The sequence below is a fragment of the Passer domesticus genome, chromosome 17, assembly GCF_036417665.1.
Source record: "Passer domesticus isolate bPasDom1 chromosome 17, bPasDom1.hap1, whole genome shotgun sequence".
Taxonomy (NCBI): Eukaryota; Metazoa; Chordata; class Aves; order Passeriformes; family Passeridae; genus Passer; species Passer domesticus.
In genome coordinates, this window is record NC_087490.1 from 1927393 (window position 1) to 1940814 (window position 13422).

The 13422-nt window shown below is 55.8% G+C and overlaps 1 protein-coding gene across 4 annotated transcripts in view; it reads left to right on the top strand.

Moving 5' to 3' along the window:
* Window positions 1-13422, top strand: part of NOS1 (nitric oxide synthase 1) — an 80233-nt gene that overhangs the window by 41727 nt on the left and 25084 nt on the right. For all 4 annotated transcript variants that reach the window (XM_064392132.1, XM_064392131.1, XM_064392130.1 and 1 more), the window contains exons 4-12: window positions 4099-4236; window positions 5326-5471; window positions 6298-6460; window positions 7521-7612; window positions 8064-8205; window positions 9337-9476; window positions 9878-10052; window positions 11274-11375; window positions 12036-12230. In XM_064392132.1, the coding sequence (XP_064248202.1) occupies window positions 4099-4236; window positions 5326-5471; window positions 6298-6460; window positions 7521-7612; window positions 8064-8205; window positions 9337-9476; window positions 9878-10052; window positions 11274-11375; window positions 12036-12230 (1293 nt within the window). The remainder of the gene's footprint in view (window positions 1-4098; window positions 4237-5325; window positions 5472-6297; window positions 6461-7520; window positions 7613-8063; window positions 8206-9336; window positions 9477-9877; window positions 10053-11273; window positions 11376-12035; window positions 12231-13422) is intronic.

Sequence of the window (13422 nt, forward strand, 5' to 3'; positions counted from 1 at the left end):
CACTGAGGCTCATAATAAGGTGCTGAAAGCCCCGCTGGGCATCGATCCCCATCCCTCTGTTATTTTTTACAAAACCACACGGCGTTTTTTGCCGTTTCCCAGCAGCCCGATCCCCCAGGTCTAACCCTGAGGATGCCGGGGCTGTGCCGGGTCCCGGCTCAGCCCGCAGGATCGATTCGTGAGCAGCCCGGGGGCAAGCGGAGCCCTGTGCCCGGGCGGCTCCCGGGGGAAGCGGCTCGGAGCAGCTTGCGGGGGTGATTTGCAGCTCTGCAGAGGCAGGGGACACGCTCTGAGCCCAGCGGGCTGGTGCAGTCTGGACGGAAATGTCAGCACGGAGATAAATCCACGACCCGGCTGCCGCCGCTGCATCCCCGGTGGGATCCAGCCGAGCGCTGCCAGCGCAGGGTGGGCACCTGCAGAGCCCGGACGGGGCATGTCCGCTGTCACCGTGTCCCCAAGGAGTCCCCGGGGCCGGGCGTGCTCCTCCCGCGGGCGCAGACAGCTCCGGCACGCTCCGGGTGGGAGCTGTTTGCATAACGCGTGTGCCGCAGTTGTCTCTCGGCTTGTCCCTCTCCTGAGTCACCGAGATCCCAGCTGCCTCATTAAAACATGAAAGGAGCGCACGCAGCCTCCCTGGCACAGCGGCGGGGAGTGCTTGGCTCTGATTTCGGCACACACACACACGACACGAACTCACACACAGCTCCTTCCCGGCTCCCCTGGGCTCTCTCTTCTCTCCGCAGCTGCTCCGGGGTGGGGCTGTCAGAGCTGACACCTCTGCTCCAGCCTGGCTGCTGTCCCAGGATTCAGCATCCCTCTGCTCCCTGGGCTCTCCCGGCAAGGGTAGTCAGGCACTGGATGTCTTGGTTTGGAAAGACAGGTGTCTGCTAAGGCAGGCAGGAGCCTCCCCTGAAGTGGGAAATGTAAACCCCTTCCTTCCCAACTGTTATACATTTGAAATTAAGGGGCTCTCAGGCAAAAATATGGGAGCAGGAATAACAGTTCTTTATTAAGGAAAAAATAAAAATATAAAATAAACAATGCAGTAAACCAAAACAGCACTGACAGAGTCAGAACATGACCTGACACCCTGTGGGTCATGGTGCTGGTAGCCTCCAATTAGAATGGTGCCTGCATTCCTCCTGGAGTGTTGGAGCAGGGATCCTGGAGAAGGGTGTAGTCTTCCTCTGAAGATGCAGTGGAAGAGGCAGCTGCTCCTCTGGGAAATCCAGTGGAGAAGCTGTGCTGGTGTCCCAGAATCTCAGATTCTATCCAGGCAGGAATGCTGGGCTCCTCCTCTGGGCTCACATCCCCCAGTGGATGCTGTAGTTCTTATCAGCCGTGCAGGGACATTCCACAGCCTGTTATCAGCAGATGTGCCCCCAGAGGGAGGAGTGGGTGTGGAAGAGATAAGGAAAACTGCCCACTTGACAGAAGACAACTGCCATACAGATGGCAAGTAGAACACACACATTACCTTGCAGTCTGGGACACTGGGACAGATTGATGTGGTCCCACTGATCCCTGGAAGTGTCCAAGGAATGACCCTCGGTGCTCTGCTCCAGCTGACAGCTTGGTGCTCACCCAGAGGTGGGGATCAACCACCTTGGAGACCTTTCCCAACCTCAGTGACTCTGTGATTCCAGGATTGCAGCTCGCCCAGCTCCTGCAGCAGGGAAAAGACAAATGGGGAGGGAGCAGCTTGGGGGGGTTTGAGCAGAGCACTGCAGGCAGATAAGCACCAGCCCTCAGAGAAGTTCTGTCCCTTTGTCATCCCGTGGTGGCAGTGTCCCCTGTCCCCAGGAGCTGCGCTGGCCCCAGGCAGGGAAGGGCAGGGACTGCAGGTCTGAAGGCTCAGGTTTGGCCAGATTTTTGAGTCTTGCATCCCCTCACTTTCTCCAAGAATGGGGACATTGCTACATCTGCATTCCCAGCACGTTTTGGGGCCGTACCTGCTCCAGCAAGAAGTATTTTAGCAGCCACACCTTGTCAGGAGATCAAAACTCCCATTAAAAAGTGCTGGGTACAATCAACACTCCCTGCCTGGTGCTCCTGGCTTCTGTCTGGCAGGTGGAGCTGCAGGTGAGGATTGGTTTTGGTTGCATTTCTGAGCTGTATGCAGCACATTTTGCCCATCTCAGGGAGCTGCTCTGAGCAATCAGCCTCAGAGGGAAGGTGGCAGATTGTCCCCTTTGGTCCTTGGGGTGGGTCAGGGAGCACAGGGAGCTGTTGGTGACTAAAGAATGATTCAATTCTCTTGGAAGAGTAAAACAAGCAGGGGGGAAAAATGACCAGGAACTGTCAGTGCCATGATTCAGGCTGGACTCCTCAAAATTGAAAAAAATGAGCTTAAAAATAGTGTTTTTGCAGGACTACATTGAGGAGGTTCTTATTTACTGCTGGGTTTGAGCTCTGCATGAGGTTTTTTATTCGGTTTCTGCAGCGTGCAAAGGGGAGGCTGAGGTGTGGTGTGTGGACATTTGGCTTCAAGGGGCAGACTTTGACAAATTCCTTGGGAAAATCATGGGATTTGTGACAAGAGGAATGTCAGAGATCCACGGCAGCACAGCCTGAGGGGTGCAGGAAGCAGCTTTTGGAAACTGCAAGGGCTAAAGAAGGCCCTGCTGAGGATTCAGGCTGTAAATCTCTGCCTTCCCCTCCAGCCTCTGTCCCTTGTTCCCAGAATATGTTTTCAGAGCGTGGCATTACACCACAAGCCTCAGGCTGCTTGAAATCCCTGTTTTCCAGGGCAAAAAAAGGTCTGGAGTTTATGGTAAAAACAAGAACTGAGCAAAAAGTCTGGCCAAGAGTGCTAGAAAATGCAAAGGTGCCTGCTCAGCTCAGGCCTCGGCCTTGGAGTCAGCCAGGATTGATGTCCCAGAGCTTTGGAACAGCAGAGCAATCCCTGGTGAAGTGAGAACCAGTCAGACCTGCAGCCTCAGCTGCTCTGTCATGCCTGTGGCTCCTGCTGCCTTCCCTCCTGAGCCAGGAGCTTCTCCCATCCTGTGCTGGTTCTTTGCTTCTTTAAGTTTGTGCTGCTGCTGCAGGGGTGACAGGAGCCCCAGAAAGCAGGTGACACTCTGCTGAAGGCAGGGTCAGCGTCAAGAAAACCAGATTAATTCAAAAGGGACACCAGCCCCAGGGTTCTTGCAGGAAGGACAGACCCAGTCCCAGCCCAGAGCTGCTGTGCAGAGCCTTGGAGTGGTGCCAAACACCAGCAGCTTTGGCCAGGACGCTCTCAGATGTCCCCTGGAGAGCTGCAGTGGTTCCAGTGATGGAATTCCATCCCTGTGTAAGATCTGATTCCGAGGAGACAGAGCTGTGCTGCCCAGAGCCACTGCAGCCTCCCCTGGCCCCACTGGCAGACACTGATGGCCCTTGAAGCTTTGAGTGCTTGGGGTAAGGGCCACAGCAGAAAATTGCAGTTTTATCTGTGAAAACATGCAAAAAGGAGCACCTGTAACCAGTTCTGCTCCTCACAGGCTCTGTGCTGGCTGAGGCTCTCCCTGTGCTGGCACAGAACTCAAGGAGAGCTGGATGAGCCCATCCAAGGCAGTGTCAGGGAGCTGAGCCTGGAGAAATCCAACTACTCATGATTCAGCAGCCCCCCCACTTGGATAATCCATCCATCCTCACCCCTACAAGCTTCCCAGCACTGGTATCAGAGGAGCTGTGCCTTTGGCTTGCTCAGATTGATGCTCAGCTCTTTGTTCTTCCTGGCACAGCTTGGCACCTGCAGAACCTGAGCAGGTGATGCTCCTTGGGCAGAAACACCCCACAGGTTTTGGAGGAGAGTCTTCCTCTGGGAAACTTGAACACAACATTCTCCAAGTCACTTCCACCTCTGATTTTAATTCATTTCCCACAGATTTGGCTGTCCCGTAACCAGACATGACTTCTTAATTCCATTGTGAGTCAGTGGCTGTGTTGTAGGATCCCAAATAACACCAAATATTGGGATTACACCCCTTGTCTGGCTGTGCCACCCCGGAATTTGCACCCAGCCATCCAGCCATACACGAGGCTGAGTTGTTGGCACCTTTTCCTGCGTTTTGCTGATGAGTTCTGACCTTGTGCCGGGTGTTCCCTCTTTTCCAGCCGCCGCCATCCGGGCGCCAGTCCCCGACCAAGAACGCCCCCAACGGGAGCCCTTCCAAATGCCCCCGCTTCGTGAAAATCAAGAACTGGGAGACGGGCTCCGTGCTCCACGACACCCTGCACCTCAAGACTGCCATGGTGAGTAGAGCTGGCCACAACTCCCTGAGCATCGTTGGGTGGATGGCGTTGTTTCCAAGGTGGATTTATCCGGGAATGCAGAAGTGGAGGAATTCATGTCTTGGTTTGAAAGGACAGGTGTCTGCCAAGGAAGGCAGGAGCCTCTCTTGAAATGGAAAATGCAAACCCCCTCCCTCTGAATTGTTATAATTTTGAAATTAGGGGCTCCCAGACAAAAATATGGGAGTAGGAATAACAGTTCTTTACTAGGAAAATTAAAAATACAAATGCAATAACCTAAATAACACTGCCAGAGTGAGAGCAGGAGCTGAGCCCTGTGTGTCAGGGTGGTGGCACAGTCCCATCCCATGGGGGCTCAGCCCTCCTGCAGTGCCAGCTGTGCTTCTGCTGGAGCAGGGATCCTGCACAAGGGGGGAGTTTTCCTCTGCAGCTCCAGGGCTGCTGGAGATGGGCCTGCTCTTCCTCTGGCAATGCAGGGCAGGAGAAAGCTGCTCCTCTGGGAATGCAGTGGGCAAAGGCTGCTGGGCTGTTCCAGGCTCAGATTGGATCCAGGTAGGAATGCTTGGCTCCTGCCCTGGGCACAGCATCTCCCCTGGGATGCTGGAATTTGATCAGCCCTGCAGGGACACTCAGTGGCCATGGACAGCAGAGATCTCCTGGAGGGAGGATTGGCTGTGGGAGAGATAAAGAAAACTGCCCATGAACAGCAGAGAACTGCCCCAGCTCTGACAGGTGGCAGTAGAACACACACCCCAGCTACACCTTCCAACCTGAGACACTCTATGGGGTTTGAATTTCAAATCTGGTGCAATAAACAGAGAGAGGGAAATCCATCTGGGCTAAACAAGGAAAAGCATTTGACTTCATGCCAAGCTGGGGTGTGAATCCCATCTCTCCATTGTCTGCATCAGGAGGGACAAGTGGTGACTGCACACGGCCTGGCTGTCACCACTCAGTGTCCCCAGCCAGCTGGCAGTGTCCCCGTTTGTCAGACACCACGGCCTCTGTGTGGGTGATCGCTGAGTGCCCCAGCCCAGCTCAGCAGTGCCGTGGTGTCTCAGGACATTCCTGCTCCTCCTGTCCCCTCAGGCCACGGCGTGCACCGAGCAGATCTGCATGGGCTCCGTGATGACCCCCAGCCCCCACATCCGCAAGTCAGAGGACACCAGGACCAAGGAGGAGGTGCTGCTCCTGGCCAAGGACTTCATTGACCAGTACTACTCCTCCATAAAGAGGTGAGTGCTGCCTCAGCCCGAGGCTGCTGCTGGTGCTGAGATGTCACACAGGTCACCCAGAGCTGCCTCCACCCTGGGGCCAGCACAGGAAGGAGCTGGAGCTGCTGGAGAGAGTCCAGAGGATGATCAGAGGGATGAAGTAGCTCTGTTGGGAGGAAAGGCTGAGAGATTTGGGATTGTTCCACCTGGAAAAGAGAAGCTTTGGGGTGACCTCATCGTGGTCTTCCAGTGCCTGAAGGAGGCAAAAAGAAACATGGAGAGAGACCTGGGACAAGGGATGGAGGGACAGGACACAGGGAATGGCTTCCCACTGCCAGAGGGCAGGGTTGGATGGGATATTGGGAATTAGGAATTGTTCCCTGTATGGTGGCAGGCCCTGGCACAGGGTGCCCAGAGCAGCTGTGGCTGCCCCTGGATCCCTGGCAGTGCCCAAGGCCAGGCTGGACACTGGGGCTTGGAGCAGCCTGGGACAGTGGAAGGTGTCCCTGCCATGGCAGGGGGGGCATGGGATGAGTTTTAAGGTCCCTTCCAGTCCAACCCATTCCTTGACTCCATGATCTGATCTCCCACCCATGCAAGTCACAGCAGGGGGAGGCCCTGGTGCTCCTTCAGCAGCTGCTTCTTGAGTAGAGTTTCACTCCTGGTGTTTGTTGTGTCTCTGCACAAGTCACTGTCCTCTCCGCCTGATCCTCGCCCCGCTGTTATCCCAAATCTGGGATAGCCATCCCCACAATCCCTGTGTAAGTGTAGGAACAAGGCGTTCCAGGTGGAGAGCAGCAGCATTCCCTGCCTGACCCTCCACCTCCTCTGCTCCCAACCCTCCCAGATCCGGCTCCAAGGCCCACATGGAGAGGCTGGAGGAGGTGACCAAGGAGATTGAGGCCACTGACACCTACCAGCTGCGGGACACGGAGCTGATCTACGGGGCCAAGCACGCCTGGAGGAACGCGGCGCGCTGCGTGGGCAGGATCCAGTGGTCCAAGCTGCAGGTGAGCACCAATCCCACCAGGAACACCCCGGGCATTCCTGCCAAAGGGTGTGCTGGAGTTCTGGAGAGGCAAATCCTGCTCTCCAGCACCTGGGAAGCGCAGCACAGGTCCAGGGGCAGCTGTTCAGCACACACAGCTCCCCTCAGCAGCTCCGGGATGTTGGCAGGAGCTGGAAAAGTGTCTGTGGGATGGGAGATGAGGTGGCTGTGTCTGAAATGGAAGCTGGTGCTCCAGGGGATGTTTTCCAATATCAGATCCTGCTCCAACATCTTTCCTGCTGCTTCCAAACCTGTTGCTCCACCTGGAGAGAGGCAGCAGGACACATTTGTCCTCAGTACTGAGATCCAGCAGGGGAGGATTTGGCTCAGTGCCCTTTTGGCAAGGGAAACACAGAACAGGATTGGAAATCAGTGATCCCGAGGGAATCCCTTGGTACAGAGCTGTCCTCTCCTGTAACCTGGAACAAATCCAGAGCTGCTGAGCAGCTCCTGTGGCTGCTTCACACAGGGAACGGGCACAGCCACTTCTGTTGATCCCCCTTCCTGATTTCCCCATGCTTTCATGGATGCCCCTGGATCCCTGGAAGTGTCCAAGGTCAGGCTGGATGGAGCACCCTGGGGTGGTGGAAGGTGTCCTTACCACGGACAGGGGATGGAATGAGATGCTCTTTAAAAGTCCCAACCCAAACCGTTCCATGATTCCATGATTCCCTGTCCCTCAGCCCTGGCTGACACCTGTCCTGCTCCAGCTTTGAGTGCTGATCTACAAGAGAAGCAGAGCAGAATCTGTAATTGTTGGGGGATGAGGCAGGAGCAGCAGCAGGTTGGGAGCACGGGAATGAGGAGGTTTTTGCCTGAGCAGCAGATGAGTCACCTCTCCAAAGCAAAAGGGGCAGCTGGATTAGACATCCACGTGTTCCAAAGGCAGGGAACACATAATTACGGAGCTTTAGATCCCTGAGAAGCCACAGTGGTGCCTGGAGTTCTCCATGTGCTGTGTTTCCTCTGCCTGGCTCTGCCCTAGGAGCTGGAACATCCCCACAATTGCTTCCCTCTTCCAGGTGTTTGATGCCCGGGACTGCACCACGGCCCACGGGATGTTCAATTACATCTGCAACCACATCAAGTACGCCACCAACAAGGGGAACCTCAGGTGAGCCACCAGGGAGTCACCAGGCTTTGAATCTGAGGGCCTCTGGATGAGTGGAGACCAGCTCTGGGCCCTGCTGGAGTTGGGTCAGGCACTGCACAGGCAGCAGCAGTCCCGGGAAGGGTTAGAGGGATCTGACCTGGGGTGGAGGAGTCCTGCTGGTCCAAATCTCTCTCTTCTTGCTGCCCGTGAGACCTCAGAGGGAAGATTTTCCCATTATTTCCCCTTTCCCACATTCTGCATCCAGCACAGAGCTCAGACCACTCTCCAGATCCGTCTGGACCCCCCTGCTAGCAGCCAGGAGCTGGGAACACCCCAAATTCCAGAGCCACGAGTGTACCAGCTCTCAGGGACTCACTCGGGGCACACCCACAGGTGGTGGCAGCACTTTTCCTCCAGCATCTCGCCGCTCCCTCATCTCGTGGCATTCAGCAGCGCTGCCTTTCCCCTCCAGGTCTGCCATCACCATCTTCCCGCAGCGCACGGACAGCAAGCACGACTTCCGCATCTGGAACGCGCAGCTGATCCGCTACGCCGGCTACAAACAGCCCGACGGCTCCGTGCTGGGGGACCCCGCCAACGTGGAGCTCACCGAGGTGCCAGCCCCGGGGACAGTGCCCTTCCCGACCCTTTTCCACCCTTGCCACAACCTGGGGGCTTCACACAAAACCCTCACCGAGGTCTTCCCTCCAGGGAAGCTGGCAGAGCTGGCGGGGAGGTTGTGTCCGTGTCTCAGGGCTATCCCGTGTATCCAGATGGATTTCCTTGGAAAGTTTCCTTTTTCTTGAAGCCTCCCAGGGCTTACACCACTCCATAATCACCTTGTCCCCATAAATGAGAGATGGGGCAGCTGAGAGGTGTTTGAAGAACTTTTATTCCATTTTCAGTCTCATGAGAAGGGTGAGGCAATACAGATGTTATAATTCACACCATCACAATCAGAAGCTGATTATTTTCTAATTACAATACACTATAAGCTTTTCTTGGCCTATCAGCTTTTGCCACACCATGCTGTAGATGCCTTAAAGCCAATAATCTCAAACTACCCCTCGTGGGTCCCACTACAATGCATCTTTCATAGTTCTCTTCCTCCAAAGTATCCAGTTTTATTTGCAAGGCCATCTTTGAAACTTGTTTCTAGCTCCATTTCTCTCCTAACCAACAATGTCTGTCCTATTCCATGGCATTTCCAAGTCAGCATTTCTTATCTCAAGGTTTGCATACAGTTGCACACTGGGTGGGCCTTCTGTCAGCCCCTGAGAACTCTCTACAGATCCATTTCCCACATTAAACCCACTCTTCCCGTGCCTGCTGGGGACACACAAGAATTCTGGGCACCCCCAGAGGCAGGAGGAGCTGGGTCAAGCAGGTTGGGATTGTCCAGTGCGGCCCCACCTGGGGAGGCTGGGTTTGTGTCACCCTCAGGGTTTTTTTCCCCAGGGGTAAAGGCTGGGTTTTGTCACTGTTCTGCTTTTCTCACCCATTTTCTCCTTCACCACTGCAGGCACAAGCCATGATCCTACTGGGGATCGATTCCAGGCTCATTTGAAGCTGAGATTCCCCTGACTTGGCCATGGGTGGGCTGGGACAGGCCTCTCCCTGTTGTAGCTCCCTTTGCTCAGCGATAAGGACAGAAATCCTGCCAGGAGCTGTGCCCAGCACCACGAAATTCCCTGAAGAGCAGGTGACCTGCTGGGACACCAACCCTGCCTTTGTTTTCCCCGCAGATCTGCATCCAGCAAGGCTGGAAGGCTCCGTACGGGCGCTTTGATATCCTGCCCCTGCTCCTCCAAGCCAACGGCAACGACCCCGAGCTCTTCGAAATCCCGCCAGAGCTCGTGCTGGAAGTGCCCATCCGACACCCCAAGTGAGTCAGGGCAGCCCCAAAACTGCTCCCGAGGACCAGCAGGACTGAGTTCCCCTCGTTCCACCCTTGCCATGGCCTGGGGGCTTCACCCAAGACCTTCTCCCAGGTCTTCCCTCCAGGGAAGTTGGCAGAGCTGGCAGGGAAGTTGTGTCCATGTCTCAGGGCTTTCCCATATATCCAGATGGATTTTCTTGGAAAGTTGCCTTTCCCTTGAAGTCTCCCAGGGATTACACCCCTCCATAATCACCCTGTCCCTATGAACAGCCCCAAAGGGAGGTACTGATGGAAATGTTCTGCTCAAGTCCCTCACCTGGGTGGCAAAGTGACCTCCCCCATCCCCCTGCCTGCACTGGGAAGGGAGCTCCTGGCTGGTTGCCTAATCCTGACCTGTTCCCCGGCAGGTTTGAGTGGTTTAAGGACCTGGGCCTGAAGTGGTACGGGCTGCCAGCCGTTTCCAACATGCTCCTGGAGATCGGGGGCTTGGAGTTCTCCGCCTGCCCCTTCAGCGGCTGGTACATGGGCACGGAGATTGGCGTCCGCGACTACTGCGACAACTCCCGCTACAACATCCTGGAGGTACCTCCTGCTGCTGTGCTCACAGCTCTGGGCTTACTGGGGAGCAGCAGTACATTGGGAGAGCACAGGATAGCCCTTCTGGGTCCAGTTCTGTTCTGGGCCCTCAGTTTGGGAAAGATATTGAGGGGCCGGAGCATGTCCAGAGGGGGCAACGAGGCTGGAGAGGGGCTGGGAACACAAACCCTGAGAGGAACCTCTGAGGGAGCTGGGGGTGCTCAGCCTGGAGAAAAGGAGACTCAGAGGTGACCTTATCACTCTACAGCTTCTGAAAGGTGCCTGTGCTCAGCTGGGGTTGGGCTCTTTCTCCAGGAACTGACAGAACCAGAGGACACAGCCTCAAACTGCCTCAAGGGAAATTTAGGATGGATATTAGGAAAAAGGTTTTACTGAATGAGTGATGAAGTTCTGGAATGGCTTCCCAGGGAGGTGGTGGAGTCACCATCCCTGGGTGTGTTTAACAAAGCCTGGCTGTGGCACTGGGTGCCAGGGTTGAGCTGAGGTGTTGGGGCTGGGTTGGACTCGATGATCTTGAAGGTCTCTTCCAGCCCAGTGATTCTGTGAGTCTGTGAATTCTCCTGGAGCCACATGGTCAAGGTTGGCAAGGTCTCTGTGTCCTGTGGGGCCAGCAGGTGTCTGACACAGCCAGTGTGATCCCTGTGGAGCTTCCCACAAGCTTCCCAAAGAATCCTAGGGATCAGCAGGCACCGGGTCACGTGCTCAGTTGAGGCCAAGTGCTGAAACATGAAAGGGTGCAGAGACCCTTGGTGGCTCCTCAGGGAAATGTGTGACATTGGCCCTGTGGCTCAGGGAATGCCCAGACTGGGAGAGGCAAAGCCAAGACATGGGAAGGTGCCAGTGCAGGGGGTCTGGATCCATCAAAGCCTCCCAGGGAAGGTTGGGTTATTTAGAGGGTCTCTGTCCCTCCCCAGTCTCCTGAAAACCAGCGGGGTGGGAGCAGTGTGAGTGTCCAGCTGCTCTGGTGGCCTCCTCAGCAGCATTTGGCCACCAATGCTCAGGGAGAAGGAAAAGCCATGCTCCTGCCATGGAGAGGAAAAGGCAGGATTTCTTCCCAGAGGAAGACACAACATCAGCCCTTCCCTGCCCTGTGGGTGCCTTGTGCCAGCCTGGGCCTCTCCTCTGGGTTCCTCTCCCCAAGCACAGCTCTCCAGTCCTTGGTTTTTGGCCATTAAATCCCTACCCTCCTGCCACGTGTTGTTACAGCAAGTGGCCAAGAAAATGAACCTGGATATGAGGAAAACGTCCTCGCTGTGGAAGGACCAGGCCCTGGTGGAGATCAACATCGCTGTGCTCTACAGCTTCCAGGTACCTCACACCCTGCCTTGCCCGGGCCAGCTGGAGGGACACAGGGACAGGGTGGGACAAGTGTGGGGACATCCACCCAAGGACAATGGCTGAAACTGGCCTGTGCCTCCTGAATTTGAGCTGTGCCTCCTGAATTTGGGCTGCTGCAGTGAGATTTAATAATCTCCACACTCTGGACATTGTAAAACCAGCACCCGAGTCCTGCTGGTCCAGAAGGAATATCCCAACACGGGGAAAATCCAGCCCTTCTGACCCATCCATGAGGCAGGAGCTGGCCCAGGCTCTCCCCCAGCCTGCCCCTAAAGGCTGAGTAACAAAAGCAGACCTTGGCCAGCCAGCTTCAAGGGGTGAGAGTCCTTCCCAGTGCGGGGTCAGAGCTGCCCCTCTGGAAGAGCTTCCCAGGGCTCTGAGCAGAGGATGCTCCATCCCATCCATCCCATCTTTGCTTGGCCAGGACAGGGGGCTCCAACAGCACATCTATTCCCAAAGCACTTTAGAGCCCCCTTGGGCAGCCCAGGGTCAGCAGCCACCTTTGGATCATCCCCAAAGACCATGGGAGTAAGGAATGTTTGGGACAAACAGCTCCAAACATAAAATTATGGCTTTTCCCCTCTGGGATGAGTTGACAGCTGCTGGCTCTGCTCTCTTGTCCCCCCACAGAGTGACAAGGTGACCATCGTGGATCACCACTCGGCCACCGAGTCCTTCATCAAGCACATGGAGAACGAGTACCGGTGCCGGGGGGGCTGTCCCGCCGACTGGGTCTGGATCGTCCCGCCCATGTCGGGCAGCATCACCCCCGTCTTCCACCAGGAGATGCTCAACTACCGCCTGACGCCCTCCTTTGAGTACCAGGTGCTGTCCCCACCTCCGCCCTCCACCGGGCCTGTGGCCAAGGGCGGGGTGGGAGAGGGAGCTCGGGAGGTGCAGGAAGGAGAGGGACAGCATCCAATTCCTTCACAATGGATATTTCACCCTAACATGGTGGAATCGTGGGGGTTTGCCCCTCCATGGGACAGCTGAGCTCCCAGTTTTTAATCACACTTTGGAAGTGCCTAATGGGTGGGTGAGGAAATGGCCTGGAAGGCTCCTGTATCCCATCCCAGCCTGCAGGGTTGAGAGGATGGCTCCTGGATCCCACATCCCACATCCCATATCCCACATCCCACATCCCACATCCCATATCCCATAGCCCATATCCCACATCCCACATCCCACATCCCATATCCCATATCCCACATCCCACATCCCACATCCCATATCCCATAGCCCATATCCCACATCCCATACCCCATATCCCACACCCCACACCCCACACCCCATCCCAGCCTGCAGGGTTGAGAGGATGGCTCCTGGATCCCACATCCCATATCCCATATCCCATAGCCCACATCCCACATCCCATATATCCCATATCCCATACCCCATATCCCATACCCCATACCCCATACCCCACACCCCATCCCAGCCTGCAGGGTTGAGAGGATGGCTCCTGGATCCCACATCCCATATCCCATATCCCATAGCCCACATCCCACATCCCATATATCCCATATCCCATACCCCATATCCCATACCCCATACCCCATACCCCACACCCCATCCCAGCCTGCAGGGTTGCAAGGATGGCTCCTGGATCCCATATCCCATACTCCATACCCCATATCCCATACCCCATATCCCATATCCCATATCCCATATCCCATACCCCATACCCCATACCCCATATCCCATATCCCACACCCCATCGCAGCCTGCAGGGTTGAGAGGATGGCTCCTGTATCCCATACCCCATATCCCATACCCCATGTCCCACATCCCATATATCCCATATCCCATATCCCATATCCCATATCCCACATCCCATATATCCCATATCCCACACCCCACACCCCATCGCAGCCTGCAGGGCTGCGAGGATGGCTCCTGTATCCCATACCCCATATCCCATACCCCATACCCCATATCCCATTTGCCACACCCCACACCCCACACCCCATCCCAGCCTGCGGGGCTGCGAGGATGGCTCCTGGATCCCATATCCCAT